The sequence below is a fragment of the Hibiscus syriacus genome, unplaced genomic scaffold, assembly GCF_006381635.1.
Source record: "Hibiscus syriacus cultivar Baekdansim isolate YM2019G1 unplaced genomic scaffold, ASM638163v2 tig00111504_pilon, whole genome shotgun sequence".
Taxonomy (NCBI): domain Eukaryota; kingdom Viridiplantae; phylum Streptophyta; class Magnoliopsida; order Malvales; family Malvaceae; genus Hibiscus; species Hibiscus syriacus.
Genome location: NW_024063107.1, coordinates 595,953 through 612,011, shown reverse-complemented (window position 1 = coordinate 612,011; position 16,059 = coordinate 595,953). Strand labels below are relative to the sequence as shown.

Genomic DNA, 16,059 nt, shown 5'->3' with positions numbered 1-16,059 from the left:
TTTACTATCTTTCATATTTTACTCATTAAATTTTAAAAATCTTCAATTTCCTCACTGAACTTAGGTCCCGTTTGATGTGTCTTTCTAAACGCAATTCAACTAGAAATCCCGTTTTGATCGTAAAATCAATGATAAACGGGCAAAAAAAATTACGGTGGAAACGAATTATAATTTTATCCTTACTAATGCATGGACTCCACTCAATTATATATTTATCTTTAATTTTAATAATTTAATGTTAACATCCTTAAAAATAATTTTTTACTTAATAATTTCTTTTAATTACTTAAAAGTAAATAAAATTCATGGTTTATATATTAAAATTAATTTTAATTTACAAGCACTAATGTATTTTTTTGTAATATTTTTTGTCAAAGCAAGTAAATAAATTATTATTTCGTAATAATTTTATATCTAATGTTCAAAAGGATTAATAATATTTTTCTTAATAAAATATTTATTTATAAAATATATTAATGAGTTATCTTAAAATATTTTTTATATTTTTATTATAATTTATATAATTCATATATCATAATGTTAATAGGTGTAAATATAATTTAAATTCTATATTTTAATTTATAAAATAATGTCTATAGAAATTTTATCTTTTCAAACTCACTTTTTAACAATAATTTCGAACAGTTAAATTTTTAAACTGCACTTTTTAAAAAATAATCTACCACACTTTTAAAAAGTCACTTTTCAAAAGACATGTCAAACTGGCTCTTAATACATTGAGTTATTTTCACTCCGCCGTTAAATAGTTAATTGCGTTAAAACAATATTGTTTGAAAATAATAAAATTTTCACCAAAACGACATCGTTTTGCATCTAAATGAAAACCTATTTAAAGCGTCGTTAGTGAAAAACGAATGAATGACCAAAAAACTTGATATATTAAGTTTAGTAAAAAAATTAAAAGAATTTAAAATAAAATAGAAGAAAGAGTAAATTTCGATTACCAACTTTGTAATTTAGCCTTTAAATAAATATCAAAATTTTGCTGTAATGAAATTAAAAGGTAACAGATGGAATTGGTAAGCATTGAATGTAATCCCAGTCGCCCAGAGCAACACGTGTCGTTCGGGACATTAAGATCCAGAAACTTCAATTTTTTCCTAGAAAATTCCTCAACAAACGGGAAAAATCCAGAGAAATCCCTTCAACGTATATATACCAATACCATCGTCGTCGTCAACAACATCATCACTTCACATTGAGAAATCACCAACAAAGCTAACCAAAGTTTCCAATTATCCGAATTCCCATAACCAGAAATGGCCATCGAAAGCCTCACCAGAGCCTTCATCTTCCTAATGGCAGCAACCATCCAAGTGAACGGTTTAATGCCCTACACAAGGTCACTATGGGACATGATGATCCCCGAAGACCCATTCCGAATCCTCGAACACACACCCCTCGCCGTCCCAAAACCCACCGAGCCAGTGGCTTTGGCTCGCGCCGACTGGAAAGAAACGCCGCGGTTCCACGTCATCTCCGTCGACATCCCGGGGATGAAGAAGGAAGATGTGAAGATCGAGGTGGAAGAGAACCGAGTGTTGAGGATCAGCGGCGAGAGAAAAGAGGAACAGGAAGCGGAAGGAGAGAAATGGCACAGAGCGGAGAGGACGAACGGGAAGTTCTGGAGGCAGTTCAGGATGCCCGGGAATGCCGACTTGGATCACATCAAGGCTCATTTGGAAGACGGGGTTTTGAAGATCACCGTGCCCAAGTTCGCCGAGGAGGTCAAGCGGCGATCTAAGGTTATAGACATCGGTTCGTCGGCTGGTTCCGGCGAGAATGTTGAGACCACCTCCAGGGCCGCTCAGTAGTGTGGATACCGTGTCTTCGTTTGTTCTGATGGGTTGATTGACAATACGTTCATGTTATCTTATGTTTGTTGATCCTCTTTAAAAAAAAATGTTTTTTTATCGTGAAGAGATGGTGATGGATGTTATGTTTTTGTATGTGATCTATAAATAAAATCATGATTTAAATATAAAATAAATATTTGAATTATATTTTTTTACGAATAAGTGTTAAAAATATTTTTTTGATTTATTTTGGTATTTAATATATTATTAGAATATTCTTTAACTAAGATAACTTATATATATAAGTGTAATTGCCTGGATTCAAAATTAATTAAAAATAATTATTTTTTATTATAATTTATCAAAATTAAATTTATTATCTGATTAATAAAAAAATTACACATGTAATTGGAAAAGAAATCCAAGTTGTCGAGATTTAATTTCAGTATCAACAATGCTCAAATATACATAATTATTTGTTTGGGACCTCGAATTAACCAAAGTAATCAAGAAGATCCATTATAAAAGTCAACTGAGTTTCTTTTATTTACTAATAAAAACACTAAAATTTCAGTTTATTTCGAAACAATCACCCAAAATATGCTCTAAAAACAATAGTTTCACACCACTAAAAGAATAAAAACACATGAATTGAGATATCAGATAGTGGCTTCTAGTGGTAGTACTTCAAAACAACAAATCCCGATGTCAACAGCACAAGTGATGATGTTGAAAAACTGCAAGAACGACCGGCAGCTGATGATTGGGGGTCGAGTGCAGGGCGGCCCCCTGTCGTGGCGGTCGGGGCTAAGGAACCGGCCGTCGAGGATGGCGGAGTTAAAGTCGGCACGGTGTCGGATTCTGGTGATTCGGCGGATCCGGTTGGTTCCGGGACAATGGAACCTGTTGGGGCTGAAGTTGGTGAAGCTCCTGGAGAAAGGGTGGGTGCAAATGAGCTCGGACCTGTCAATAATAATTTAATCAGCATTTTAATCGGAATAGTTCAGAGTATTAACATTTGTACTCACCAATGATATTTTAAAAGTAGGAGGACAAAAACAAAGCTTAGCAAATAATCGACAAATTTATGTTAAATTAAAGTACAAGGACTGAATCCAATGTTTTGGAATACTATAAGACCCACAATCATAATTTGACCCTAGCAAGATATGTTGGGCCAATCATACCTGGGGCAGGAACAGGTACACCGGCAGGGGCTGCAAAACAAGAAAATTCTCAAATAAGTATTTCCATTAGTCAAAATAGATAAAACGGCACTCAATCCAAAGAGATAGGATTAGGGATGGTAATGAATCAGGTTAAAGTCGAGCTTTTGGTAAATCCGACCCGACTTAAAACTATGCATCTTCCACCCAAATCTAAATTGACCCGAAAATTACATATCATTTATCTGACTCGACCCGATCAACTTGTTTCTTGTCCATCCCCACTCTACTCACATGTATTAACTCACGCATCTACGTATATATTATGGACAAAAACAATGTAAAATGCAATTTTTCATTTTTCCATGTATATATCTCACTTCTGCACTGAACGGGAACACCGGGCATGTTACAAGCTCGAGGAAGAGAAATATCCACAGTTCTATTGATCGGCAAACTGAACGGAACACTTCCGGTGAGAAGGAGGCACAAACAGTCCATGCCACCGGAAGTCAAATTCTTAAGAGAATCACAACATTCCGCCGACGGCGAAGAACCATTACCGCTGCTATTGGTAAGCAAGTTCATACATGGAGTGAAGCCGATGCCGAGCACCGACGGATTGCACGGCGTGTTGATACTCTGCGCACAAACGGGCGCCAACAACAATGCTGTCCAAGCAACGACCAGAAGCGGGACAAGCCGAGAACATGTCTTGTAGAGCTCCATTGCAGAGGGAATTCCGATGTTGGTGTTTTTTATTTATGTTGGAAATGGAGTTTGATGATTGGAAGACAAAGATGATGGGAATGTGAATTTATAGGTAAAGGTGACGAGGAGGGAAAGGGAAGGGTTTGGTTCTGAAGATCAACTACCTTTTAACTATATTATAATTTGAGTGAAGCAATGGAGAATTGCTTAGCCACGTTTGTGTAGAAGAAGCTTACTTTGACCTAAAACCTTATCAAATGTCAAAATCTTTATCAAATTTGAGGTTGATGAAGACAAAGTTCCTATGGGCTTTTTGCATGAAGTGAATAAAATTTAATAATCGACGGACTTAAAAAAAATAATACCTTATCATCGATGATCATTTTATAACTTTAAAACTTAGATGACTGAATAAAATAATACCCTATAATCGGGACCGTTATATACTTTACCCTTTAGTATTATCGTCAATTCCACCTAAGCCTCTATTCTTGAAGGAGTTGCCTTTCTCTTGTTACTCCAATTACTGTCATTTCATGTCTCAAGTGACAGCAAATTATGTTTATTTGTACTAGTCTATGTTATCACGTAAATGAGATAATAAGCTAATTATTAATATTATTAAGGTCTAATTCTGCCTTCAACCCCTATACTTTTTGGATATTTCAAATTTTAATCCCTTTGCTTTTAATTATACGAATTAAGCCTTTTTAATTGTCCGATTTAAATATTAAACTCCAACTTCAATTAAAGATGAGTAAGTTTTATCAATTTGATTTTAACTTTTTAGAATTATATCTTTGAATATTAAAATTTGGATAGTCAAGGTTAACGAAAGTCCATTACCAATGTTATGATTAGAATCTTACTTTAAATGTCTTCATAAAAAATGCCACGTCAGCTCTACCGTTAAGTTTTAACGGTGGAGTACTAAAATGAAACAAAAACAAAACTTTAGGTATGATTTTATAAAATTTGAAAGTTTCTTCGGATGATCAGAAGATAATATTTGTTCAAAATTCTTCATAGTCATTAATAATGCACACACACTCTATATACACAGATACTCGAACCCATAATTTTTAAGGAGAACCATAATATATTTTATCAGTAAGATCGCTTAATAAGTTATATAACTCCGATCAAGATAAAGGATTTATTATTTAATAATCAAATTCAATTATTTAATAGAAGTTAATTCGATTAATTAATTTACGATTAAACTTTTTTTAAAAATAATTATCGATCAAATTATTCCTAGTAACCTATATTAATTTAAGTAGTTCGATTTAACCAATTAATTCCAATTTAAATGAAGTTTGAACAGACCTAAACTCGATTCATCTAATGCTTTCATTATGTCAAGTCTCTGTTAAAATCAACACTTTAAACAAGCCTCCATGAAATTATATATATATATATATATATATATATATATATATATATATATATATATATATATATATATGCTTTCTTCATAGTTGAATCCATGCATCTTTGCATCAAATTTTCATTATATATATATATATACATATATACATGTATATGTGTATATATAGGTTGGTCACCTATATAAGATCTTCCACCGTTGAACAGTTCAAAGGTAAACACCTCTAGTTGGTCACCTACAACAGCCGTCGTTGCATAGTCTCCCCCTATAAAAGCCTCACAATCTGCAGGAATTCTCAGACAATACCGTATAACGAGACAAAAAAAAAACGGCGAACCGGAAGATGGCAACGGCGCCATATCTCGTTCTGGTTCTAGTAGGTATGCTTTGTGCAGGGGCCACGGCTCAGTCTGCTTGCACTAGTGTATTGATCAGCCTATCCCCCTGTTTGAATTACATCACGGGGACCTCATCGACCCCGTCTCAACAGTGCTGCACGCAGCTCGCTAGCATCGTGCGTTCCTCGCCGCAATGCCTGTGTCAGGTCCTTAACGGTGGCGCTTCATCGCTCGGGATCACCGTCAACCAGACTCAAGCTTTGGCCTTACCCGGCGCGTGCAATGTTCGGACTCCGCCCGTCAGCCTCTGTAATGGTAAGTATGCAATTACATGTGTGCATTTTCGTTGTACCAATACAAGAATAATAGTACTGATCAATACATTGCCTGCATGTTATCAGCTGCTTCTCCGGTAGATGCTCCGGTAGGATCACCGGAATCCGGGACAACTATACCAACAGGTATAAAACGATAGTTATCCGAATTACTCCCTTGCACAGGCATCTAGTTCACCTTGAACTCAAAAACGTTAACAATGGATGCAGGAGATGGATCTAAAAGCGTACCGTCGGCACAGGAGGACGGCTCATCGGACGGAAGCACCGCCAAATTGTCGATCGCGTCGTTCATCTTCCTTCTTTTGGCTACATCATATAGTTCGATCTTCTTGTCACACTGAGAATGTTCTCTAGTTTTGCCCTACCTCTCGTGATACTTGTTAGCATATATTATACATACAATACAATACACACACACACATATATATATATATATATATATATATATATGAATTACTTGTGGTTACTTGTTGAATATGATGTGATTTTGATTTTGAACTGTTCAACGGTAGAATTTTATTTTTTATTTGTTCGGATTTGAGTGTATTCGAATATATAATCTATTTAAATATTTAAAATAAATTAAAATGCTAAAAAAAAAATTTGATTATATTTTTCAATAAATAAGACATATCCTCAATAAATAGTAATTGAGGCATGTCCCATATGACTATGGGAACCTTACAATATGCCCATATTGGGCAGCAACAGAAGGATGAACTGAAGTAGAATTTTGAAGATAACAGCACCCTGGGTAGCTTTTGTTTTACATGCACCTGCACCCATTTGAATCAATGCTATAAATGACCCGAATCAAAGATATCTTGAATTCAAATATGTTTAAACATGTTCAAACACACGAAGAACATACGATGAGTCGAATCGAAAATATCTTGAATTCTTTTTTTTAAACAAAATATCGATATCTTATCGTACGCGTATTATGTGTAACACTCGCACCTGATGGTGGTGATTTAGGGGGTGGGGTATCATGCGATTCGTGTTCAGGAGGAGGAGGAGAAGGAGGAGGAGAGGATACTGAAGCTTCAGCAGGTCCTTTAGCAGCAGCAACTACACAAAATCAGATATCACAATCATTACGAACACTAATATAAGTACAAATTTAATGAAATTGAACAAATTGGTCCTTTTTTTTTTACTTTTGCACTCGCTAGGAGCTGTCACATTGCAAAGTTCAGGGAGTGCTAGAGCTTGTGTCCGGTTTATCTTCGGCATTCCCGGTGGACCATCCCCACTGATCACCAGGCAAAGGCAACTCGGTTGCGTGCCGACGACATGAGCTAATTTCGAGCAGCATGCAGCCGTCGGGGTCGAGGAGTTTCCGGTCACGAAATCAGCGCATGGAGCCATCGTTATCAGCACACTGTTGCAGTCCGATTCGGCCAATGTTCGACCCCATAGCACGGTTACTGTCACCATCGCGATCGCAAGACCCGGCTCTAAGATTCTATGGTACATGGAGACTGGTTTATGAGGATTGTAGGGTACAAGAGGGACTGTTTCGTACAAGATGAATTAGAAATGGGATTATTGGGAAGTGATTTTGGAATTAGAAGGCTTAAACTAAAACATACAATCAGAGATTAGCTTTGTAATTGAAGCAATTAAAGGCTTATCGGCAAACTCGCCCAAGTGTTTGGGGCCATTGTTTATCGGCAAGAAAATATGTCAAGATTGGAACTTGGTCAAATTTGTACAAAAAATTTAAATCCATAATGGTAAAGGAAGTCTTCAATATTTATAATTTAAAAAAAAAATTCCTTGATTTTTCCCTTTTATAATTTAAGTTATAATATTTTTTTTTTTTAAAAAATTATTTTTGAATGATCAACTAATTGTTAACATTTTTACTAGCATGATAATGCTAAGGACACAATTAAAAAAATAAATATTGAGGGGGGTTTTGCTATTAGGGTTTTTACTCTTTACTTATAATTTTATTTTAAATGTGTAAAATTATTTTATGATATTATTTGTTTTTATAAAATAACATTATTTGAATGATTAAAAAATATAAGAAGTATACCAACAACCAGTTTGTTTAGTGGGACAATACACTAGATCTTTTAAGAGGTCAGGGATTCGAATCATGGCGATTGTGAATGTAGCAAATTGTGTTGGGAGGGTCGCTCTTATCTCTGTAGTATCCAATCTGGATTAGTCGATCAATAGATCGAAAATCAGTAGTTATACCAAAAAAATATAAATAAAATAAAAATTCAACTAAAAGAAATATGATATTGTAAATAAGAAAATTATAAATAATATTCCAATATTCTTTGAAACTCATTTATCTTGATAATATATATATATATATATATCAATTTAGGGTATTTACAATTGGTAATATATATTCTAAATACTTTCAACGATTTGACAATGAACGCCTAAATACCCTTCAATTTTAGTGTTCGAACCTAAAATCTCTAGGAATAACTATCAATCCTTTAACCACGAAGATAACTTGACATTATTAATTTATAATTGATTAGCTTGTAATTAATTATGTGAGTTTAAAACTGATAAATTTAAAATTTGTTACACTAAAGATGTTAATAAAAAAACATTTCATATAAAAAAATTATCCTATAGATGATCATAAGTGATATCTGTACATAGATCTACTAATCTTGCGTCCAATTACTAATGACTGATTGTGATTGTTTTATTTAAAGTAATCAAGAATGAAAAAGAAATTATAACAAAAAAGCCCTCAATATTTTCTTTTTTTTCAATTGCGCCCAACCGTTGTCATGGACACTAGCATATTCCACACGAGCTTACTCAGGCCACAACTCGTCTTAAAATGCAAAGCCGTCGAGTGTACGTGGTCAGGAAGGAAAGGAACTTGAATTATAATTTTGAAGCTGCAACTTAATTTGCAATGCATCACAAGAATAATATATAAAGATATCCCCTACTGTCATAAAATGCTTATCAAGATTCTTGAGTTCTTGAAAAGAAGTCCAAAATACATCCGGGATGGAGAGCATAGCACGCGAACATCGGACACGTACATGTTAATGTTACCTAGAAGCTGCTCGATTTACGAATGCGATCTCCCCCGCACAAATTCTTCTAGTCTGTCCCAGACCTCCAGGGCTGCAGCCCTATCTTGGTGTCTCTTGTTCTTGCTAATCTGCACATTGAGATAAAACAGCAAACATGATATGACAGGAAAATAACTAAGTTCCACCAATAGTACGGCAGGCTGGGGGGATCTCTTAGACTCTTACCGATATAATCTTCACATTCCATTGCTTCACAATCTTGCAAGATTCTACGCTGTCGTCTTCAAACCGCATGAAAAACCCAATAACTGCATAAAATTCAAGATGAGCATTTAGTAATCAAGAACACGAAACCAAAGGATTTATGCTAATCTACAATGCGAAGGCAACCTTAAATCTCGACAGGTGAAAAACAACATGCAAAAAACTATCATGTATTCTAACTCCATAACTGCACAAACTCACCATATGCATAGTTTATAATGATCACCATACATATTAGACGAAATTCACAGCAGAGTCGAGTTCTACACGACACTTAAAACGGCCAGCACTAAGATAATAGAAACACAAACAACAGTCCAGTTAAACCTAGAAAAAATCCCACTTACTCTTATTAAAAATCTCCACATGATCTTTGAAAGGCCAATCCTTGAACTGCCACTCTTTCCCCAACACGAATACCGCCACCACGCGATCCCAATCTTCTGGCTTCAAAGCAGAAGGCTTATCTCTAACTTCATAAGCCGTCACGACCCTATCTCTGTCCCTACTAAACTTCTTCTGCACCGTAACACACTCCGGTCTCGCCCCTTTCATCTGCTTCACCTTCACATCTGTGGGCACAAAAATCCCATCTTCCAAAAACTCCTTCACATTATAAATAGTAATCAAAGTCTGGAAAGCACTCGGCACTAGAATAATCGGCACTCCTTCCCCAAGTTTGCTTCCTTTCAAATGCATTTTCGGTTTCGAATCATATCCCATCATATCATCCCCATAACTTAACCCCAACCCCCCCTCTTCAGCACCCATTAACCTACTCTTAGCAACTAACCCATCTTTCCTTTGCTGAGACTCAAGTCTCTGCCTTTCTTCTTCCCTTTTGGTAGCAGCAACAAGAACACTATAAAAATCCTTATTCTTACATTCCAAAATCCCTTCCCTATCCTTCAAGGGTTTCTCGATCGATCGAATTATTCCCATGTAATCAGCAATTTCAATATCTTTATCCTTAACACTAAAATGGGTATCTCCTACATCATCCAAAACAACATCGTTGGTGTTATTACCTTTGGGTTTGGCGCTATCCGGATCGAACCCAGATGGGTCGGGTCGAAACTCGTCGGGGAACTTGGGTGGGTTCCAAACGATTGAATCGGAGGTGGAGACTTTACCGGTTAAGTAATCGAGGAGGGGTTTCCGGTCGGTGAAGGTGACGGCGGGGATGCGGAGCGCAAGAGAGTTGTGCATGTAATCGGTGTGCTTGAGATGGTGGTTTTGGATGTAGAAAACCAGGGTCTCGAGGTTGTAGAGATTCCCTTGCTTGGAACGGTAGGCGGTCTCGGCGGAGCAGGGAAAGGAATACTCGGTGCCGAATCGGAACTCGTCGTTGACTCGCACGATTTTGTCGACTTCGCCCCGGATTGTGAAGTAGCGGAGGGCGGAAAGAGGGTCCATTCGCTTTGGTTTGCAAAAAAACCGAAAAAAAGAGAGGGAAATTCTTACAGGGACGATGGGTTTAGCAACAGAGATTTGTGTTGTTGAATTGGATTTTGGTAGTGATCGATTTGTAGCTTATGATCGTCGCTAAAGTTCTGAGCTATCTGGCCGCGTATTTTTCCTTCTCTTTTCTTTTTCTCTATCGGATCTTGGCCCTCAACCATTATTTTGCCTAATGACACTTTAGCCCTCAAACGTATTTCAAATAGCCATTTTAGTCCTTAATATATTATTAATATTTAGGATAAACTATGCACTTAGTATGTAAACTGTCAGTTTTGATCTATTCTAGTACCTGAACTTTCAATTTTTCAAAATCATACAAAACATTTAGTTTTCATTTTAGTACCCGTCGTTAAAAACTTAACATGTTTAGTACCTAAATTATCATTTTTAGTCTATTTTAGTATCTAAATTTTTAAATTTTTCAAAATTTAACGTTAACTTTTGAACGGGGAACTATAATTAAACAAAAACTAAAGTTTTTAGCAGTGGATACTAAAATAAATAAAAAACTAAACTTTAGGTATGGTTTTAAAATAATAAAAGTTTAAGTACTAAAATAGACTAAAACTAATAATTTAGATACTAAATGTGTACTTTACCTTAAAATTTAACGAGAGTTTGATCTAATAAAATATAAAATTAAGAGAATATTGAGAAAAGAAAAAAGAAAAAAACCTTGAGAGTAGGAAGTTTAATTTATTTTATATTAACTAATAGTAGTAAACCTAATATAATTATATTTTTATTAAACAAGTTTAATTTATAATAGTATAAGTGTATAACTATAATTATAAATAGATATTAGGGATTAGTGTTATATATTAAATGAGTTCTTAAAATATTTTACTATCTATAGTTTGTTATTATCTTTTAGGTAAACTATGAATTTAGAACTTACATTATCAATTTTAGTATGTTTTAGTATCTAAATTTTTAATATTTTTAAAAATCATACATAATGTTTTATTTTATTTCATTTTAGTACCCAACCGTTAAAAACTTAAAGCGTTTAGTAAATTAGTAGCTAAACTATCTGTTTTAGTGCGTTTCAATACCTAAAACTTTAATTTTTAAAAAAAAATTAACGTTAGATCTTGAACGGAGGTACTAAAATGAAACAAAAGCTAAAGTTTTTAACAGTATGATACTAAAATGAAACAATAACTAAACTTTATGTATAGTTATGAAAAAATTAAAAGTTTAAATACTAAAACAAACCGAAATTGATAGTTTATATACTAAACGTATAATTTACCTTATATTTTAAATTACACATATATACACACGTGTATTAGAATTCACTCACCTCTAGTATACAACTTTTAATTTTATTTTTTAAAATCGTCTAGTGAGTGAAAATAAACAATTTGAACTCTGAATATATATATTTTTAAAATATTTACTCATATTTTATTATTAATTATAATTATTTATATAAACTCGTTCAACTATCTTAAAAATATCTAAAATTAAAAAAATTATGTACCATGTGAATGAATCATGTCTAGCATGGCATTCAATTTACTTACACTATTCAAGAACATATGGGCCATAAGCCTGTAATTTTACAAACAGTAACCAAGAAAGCAAGGCTAATTTGCCTCAATATTTAGGGATGGGTACGGACCTGAACCTGACGGGCATAATCTGATCGAGTCGGATTTTTAAAAAAAAAAACAGGTTCGGATCGGGTCGAGTTTTTTAATGTAATGTTCAGGTCGAGTCGGGTTCGGGTATAGGTTGAAAAATACTCGACTCAACCCAGAAAAAATATATAATTTTCCTTAAATATTTAAGAATAATTACAATAATACCCCTTTATATATTATTTTTTCAATTAAATAACTGTTTTTATTGAATACAAATAATTTTTTAATTATTTCAGGTCGGGTCGGGTTTTTAAGTTATATATCGGGTCAGGGTAGGGTGAAAAGTTATTTTGGTTGGGTCGGGTCTCGGGTGGAGGACTCGTTGTTCTCGAGTCGGGTCAGGTGTATCAAAAACCCGACCCAACTCGACCTATGCCCATCCCTATCAATATCACAGGTAGGCTAATTATTTAACCTAATAATACACAGTAAATTATTTATGGATGTATGATATTTATTTTAGTGACTTAAACATATTTAAATATATATGATATTTGTTATAGTGATTTAAAATTCGTATATTATTTTAATACATTTATTATTTAAGCTTGACGTGTTTATGTGTACTGTAACATTTGCGGTAGATACAAAATAATTTTAGAAATGAACTAATAAACTATTTTTTTGGGGTCTGACCTATTCGGCCATTTTTGCCAGAAAACAAGAGCATTTAAAACATTTTTCACAAACAATCATCAAGTTGGACGATGATCAGTAGAGAGGAGACTAAACATGACCATATCTCTAGTCCTTCCCTTCAAAATAACGTACTTCCTCAATACACCTTCTCTTTCAGACCCGGCTTTCTCCAAAACCCTCTGAGACCCCAAATTTCCCACATCGACAAGGGCTTCGAGTCTCTCCAGATGAGGCCATTCATCAAATATGGTGCCAGCCACCATCTTCACGGCCCTCGTCGCGACCCCTCTGCCCCAGTACTCCGACGCCAAAACATACCCGAGTTCGCCCCTGCATTTATCGCTCCCCGGATTCGAAGTCACCGATATGGCCCCGATCGGACGGTCGTCGACGCATATTGCTCGGAACCAAGGGTGAGGCAGCACGACGTTCTTGATGAAGTTCAAGCCGTCTTCTTTGTTGGTGTATGGCTCCCAAGTGCAGAAGCGTGCCACTTTCTCGTCGGTGGCCCAGACCATGAAAGCATCTATGTCTGCAACATCTAATGGCCGAAGATACAGGTTTGGACATTCATCCTGAGCTTTGTTTTGATGTGATTGAACGACAAAGGTGGCTTCCATGCTTGTTTTTCTTGTGAGAAAATCTGGGTTCGTCCCTGGATGTGATGAAATGAAAATTTTGGATATTTAGCTATGGTATATATATATATATATATATATATATATATATATATATATATATATATATATATATATATATATATATATAATAATGATTATCCTGAAGGCTAATTCTAACAGATGATTCACAAGAGAAAATTCGCCTAAAAAATCAGAGAAAATTTTTTTAGGGTTTAATAAAATATTATAAAAACCAACCATCCAAAATCAGTCCACAAGCCGAAATATTATAGTCAAAAATCATCTTTATTCGAACTTTGCCAAAAATAGCAAAATCTCGAAAATCACTCTAAATTGAAATTTGAAATAAAATAAGCAATCTCCAAAAAATCCGACCTAAAACGGATTTAAATTGACTTCCTAATTGACAATCAAAATATTACCATAAATAGTAAAAAATATATAAATCTAGTGATTCGGATGGGAAAATGACAGAATTTGAGGTTGAAAAAAATGCCACATGGAGCGACGCTCCATGTGGAGAGCGTGCGCGTCGAAAAGAGCTTTTCGGATTGAGGTCTTATACGCGATTCTGACACCTGTAGCCAAAGTTATGGCCAAAAGACTGAAACACACTCAAAACGACTCCAATGAGGAACATGTCACAATCAATTCCCGCCTTTGCGCTGATCTTCCAACTCATGATATCTCAACGTCATCAAAGTGCAATCTGATAGCTCAGCATCATCTGTCTCGGATCCCCTGCATCATATATATATATATATATATATATATATATATATATATGAATGAAGAAGATGATGGCTTGAAGAACTTGCTAAGAACCTAGTTGATTTCCTTCGAGTGAGGAGCAAGAAGCAAGTGGTGCATTTGTGTAGCCGCCTTGTTGGACTTTTGGGTCTAATAGCTCTAGCAGCAGTCAATTTGTTTAGGATAAACAAATTGTCAATTTTTTATTTTTTCATTATCGATAATAATATCAATTTTAAATTTAATAATTGATCTTTGATCTTCTCCTTTTTCATTTTTCTAGTAATAATATTAATTTTAAAACATATCAAAATTGATAATTTATGTATTTTTTTTATTTTTTTCATGTTATTACTTTTTATAAAATAAAATAATTAATTTTTATATTTTTCACTTAAATAATTAAAAATGTAATCCCAAAGGATTTATGGTATCTTCCTTATAATTAAGCTAATCTCATTTGGAAAATTTTAATTTTCATTGGAATAAGTTATTGGTGGTTGATTTATATTTTAAAAAACTCTTATTAATATAATACGAGTTTCTATTTAAATTAAGAGTTCATTTATACAGGGATGGAGTTCGAGAAATTATTTTTGGGTGTCAAGTTTCGAGAAAAATTATTTTAAAGTGTTAAATTTAAAAATTGTATGAATTTTTTAAGTGAATAAAAATGAATAATGGATATCAATTTTTGGGGATGAATTTGAATTTATAAAATTTCAGCGGAAACTAAAACAGATTTTTAATTGAAAATACATAGAAAAACTCTACAATATATAAAAAAAATTAATTTTTTTTAGCGTAAATACCTCCACCCGTCCCTCGGTTCATCCTTGTTTACAGTATCTTAATAATCAAGGTCTGTAAAGTACCACGAAAGCATAGCAATGAAGTTTTAAATGATGAAAATGAGATATATACACAACAATTCCATGAGCAAAGAGGAACAAATAAGTTTTTTTTTCTTTCTAGATTGTGGTCAATACTAAATTTTTATTATCATAAAAGCATGATCCTAATGTTATAATTTTATATTTTTAAGGGACTAAAGTTAAAATTTTATCATTTAAGAGAGTAAAGGTTTGACTGGCTCTAAAATAATACTATCAAATAGTTTAAGTTTCATTCCCGTTAAAATTTTGATATCTTTCATTTATTTCAATGAATACTAATATGTATCGAATCTATTGAACGATCTCAATAATTAAATAGAGCGTTGTTATCTCTTGATGTTTGAAGTCGAGTAATTATGTTTGCAGAGTATATATTATTAATAATTTAAAAAAAATGAACATATACTATTTTATAACCATCCACAATATATCATAAATTATATATATATATAACAACAATGCATAAATTTTATTAGACACTTTACATTATATTATTTCAACACAATTTATATTTTTTTGATTAATTCTTTATTTTACTGATGGAGTTTACCCTAAAATTTTAGTTGTGTTTATCGTCCAAAATTTTCGATTACTAGTCTTTGTGTACCCACTCTCAAAATTATTTCTAGATCCGCAACTGACTTTATCCATAATGTATCAATATCATCGTTAATATTCGGTTTTCGAACAACGACAACATTCCATCTTCAACGAAAAAAATAGTTCTTTTTTCGTATATATTTAAACTTTATGAAATAATTGTTTATAGATTAGATTGAGTTAAATTTTTAAAATATATATATATAATTTATTTTAAGATTTAATTTGTTAGATATAATCAATTAAGTTTGTGATGTATTGATAATTGATTAGCTCATATTCTCTAATTTTATCATTTTAAATTATTGTATTTTAATTCTAATTTTAGAATTTAAAAAATGCATAGATTAAATATGAAAATAAA

At 33.4% G+C, this 16,059-nt stretch overlaps 6 protein-coding genes across 6 annotated transcripts; 2 read left to right on the top strand and 4 right to left on the bottom strand.

Moving 5' to 3' along the window:
- Positions 1–1,265: 1,265 nt before the first annotated feature.
- LOC120164008 (22.0 kDa class IV heat shock protein-like) lies at positions 1,266–1,835 on the top strand. Its single transcript, XM_039173782.1, has one exon. It carries the CDS (start codon positions 1,281–1,283, stop codon positions 1,833–1,835), a length of 555 nt encoding a protein of 184 aa, XP_039029713.1. The 5' UTR covers positions 1,266–1,280.
- A 550-nt stretch (positions 1,836–2,385) lies between these two features.
- Positions 2,386–3,744, bottom strand: LOC120164070 (non-specific lipid transfer protein GPI-anchored 19-like). Its single transcript, XM_039173834.1, has 3 exons — positions 3,364–3,744; positions 3,005–3,034; positions 2,386–2,780 (listed from the first exon to the last, which is right to left on the bottom strand). The coding sequence occupies exons 1-3, from the start codon at positions 3,710–3,712 to the stop codon at positions 2,491–2,493; spliced, it is 669 nt and encodes a 222-aa protein (XP_039029765.1). The 5' UTR covers positions 3,713–3,744; the 3' UTR covers positions 2,386–2,490.
- A 1,489-nt stretch (positions 3,745–5,233) lies between these two features.
- LOC120164007 (non-specific lipid transfer protein GPI-anchored 19-like) lies at positions 5,234–6,150 on the top strand. Its single transcript, XM_039173781.1, has 4 exons — positions 5,234–5,297; positions 5,402–5,737; positions 5,824–5,883; positions 5,968–6,150. Exons 1-4 carry the CDS (start codon positions 5,234–5,236, stop codon positions 6,099–6,101), a joined length of 594 nt encoding a protein of 197 aa, XP_039029712.1. The 3' UTR covers positions 6,102–6,150.
- A 280-nt stretch (positions 6,151–6,430) lies between these two features.
- LOC120164006 (non-specific lipid transfer protein GPI-anchored 19-like) lies at positions 6,431–7,200 on the bottom strand. The gene is made up of 3 exons (XM_039173780.1): positions 6,921–7,200; positions 6,721–6,831; positions 6,431–6,480 (listed from the first exon to the last, which is right to left on the bottom strand). Exons 1-3 carry the CDS (start codon positions 7,198–7,200, stop codon positions 6,431–6,433), a joined length of 441 nt encoding a protein of 146 aa, XP_039029711.1.
- Positions 7,201–8,702: 1,502 nt separating this feature from the next.
- Positions 8,703–10,604, bottom strand: LOC120164036 (protein CDC73 homolog). The gene is made up of 3 exons (XM_039173803.1): positions 9,404–10,604; positions 9,018–9,100; positions 8,703–8,920 (listed from the first exon to the last, which is right to left on the bottom strand). Exons 1-3 carry the CDS (start codon positions 10,470–10,472, stop codon positions 8,828–8,830), a joined length of 1,245 nt encoding a protein of 414 aa, XP_039029734.1. The 5' UTR covers positions 10,473–10,604; the 3' UTR covers positions 8,703–8,827.
- Positions 10,605–12,864: 2,260 nt separating this feature from the next.
- Positions 12,865–13,488, bottom strand: LOC120164037 (uncharacterized N-acetyltransferase p20-like). The gene has a single exon (XM_039173804.1). The coding sequence runs from the start codon at positions 13,426–13,428 to the stop codon at positions 12,865–12,867; it is 564 nt and encodes a 187-aa protein (XP_039029735.1). The 5' UTR covers positions 13,429–13,488.
- Positions 13,489–16,059: the final 2,571 nt, after the last annotated feature.

Bases quoted from the DNA above. Each gene is read 5' to 3' on its own strand.
- LOC120164008 (XM_039173782.1), top strand. From the start codon at position 1,281: ATGGCCATCGAAAGCCTCACCAGAGCCTTCATCTTCCTAATGGCAGCA.
- LOC120164037 (XM_039173804.1), bottom strand. From the start codon at position 13,428: ATGGAAGCCACCTTTGTCGTTCAATCACATCAAAACAAAGCTCAGGAT.
- LOC120164007 (XM_039173781.1), top strand. From the start codon at position 5,234: ATGTATATGTGTATATATAGGTTGGTCACCTATATAAGATCTTCCACC. The intron at 5,298-5,401 runs GTAAACACCTCT...CCGTATAACGAG, and splicing joins CACCGTTGAACAGTTCAAAG to ACAAAAAAAAAACGGCGAAC. The intron at 5,884-5,967 runs GTATAAAACGAT...CAATGGATGCAG, and splicing joins CGGGACAACTATACCAACAG to GAGATGGATCTAAAAGCGTA.
- LOC120164036 (XM_039173803.1), bottom strand. From the start codon at position 10,472: ATGGACCCTCTTTCCGCCCTCCGCTACTTCACAATCCGGGGCGAAGTC. The intron at 9,101-9,403 runs GTAAGTGGGATT...AATTTTATGCAG, and splicing joins TGTGGAGATTTTTAATAAGA to TTATTGGGTTTTTCATGCGG. The intron at 8,921-9,017 runs GTAAGAGTCTAA...CTCAATGTGCAG, and splicing joins GGAATGTGAAGATTATATCG to ATTAGCAAGAACAAGAGACA.
- LOC120164070 (XM_039173834.1), bottom strand. From the start codon at position 3,712: ATGGAGCTCTACAAGACATGTTCTCGGCTTGTCCCGCTTCTGGTCGTT. The intron at 3,035-3,363 runs GTGAGATATATA...CTTGTTTTGCAG, and splicing joins TGTTCCCGTTCAGTGCAGAA to CCCCTGCCGGTGTACCTGTT. The intron at 2,781-3,004 runs GTATGATTGGCC...TATTATTGACAG, and splicing joins TGTACCTGTTCCTGCCCCAG to GTCCGAGCTCATTTGCACCC.
- LOC120164006 (XM_039173780.1), bottom strand. From the start codon at position 7,200: ATGGTGACAGTAACCGTGCTATGGGGTCGAACATTGGCCGAATCGGAC. The intron at 6,832-6,920 runs GTAAAAAAAAAA...GATTTTGTGTAG, and splicing joins AGCTCCTAGCGAGTGCAAAA to TTGCTGCTGCTAAAGGACCT. The intron at 6,481-6,720 runs GTGCGAGTGTTA...ATTCTACTTCAG, and splicing joins CCCTAAATCACCACCATCAG to TTCATCCTTCTGTTGCTGCC.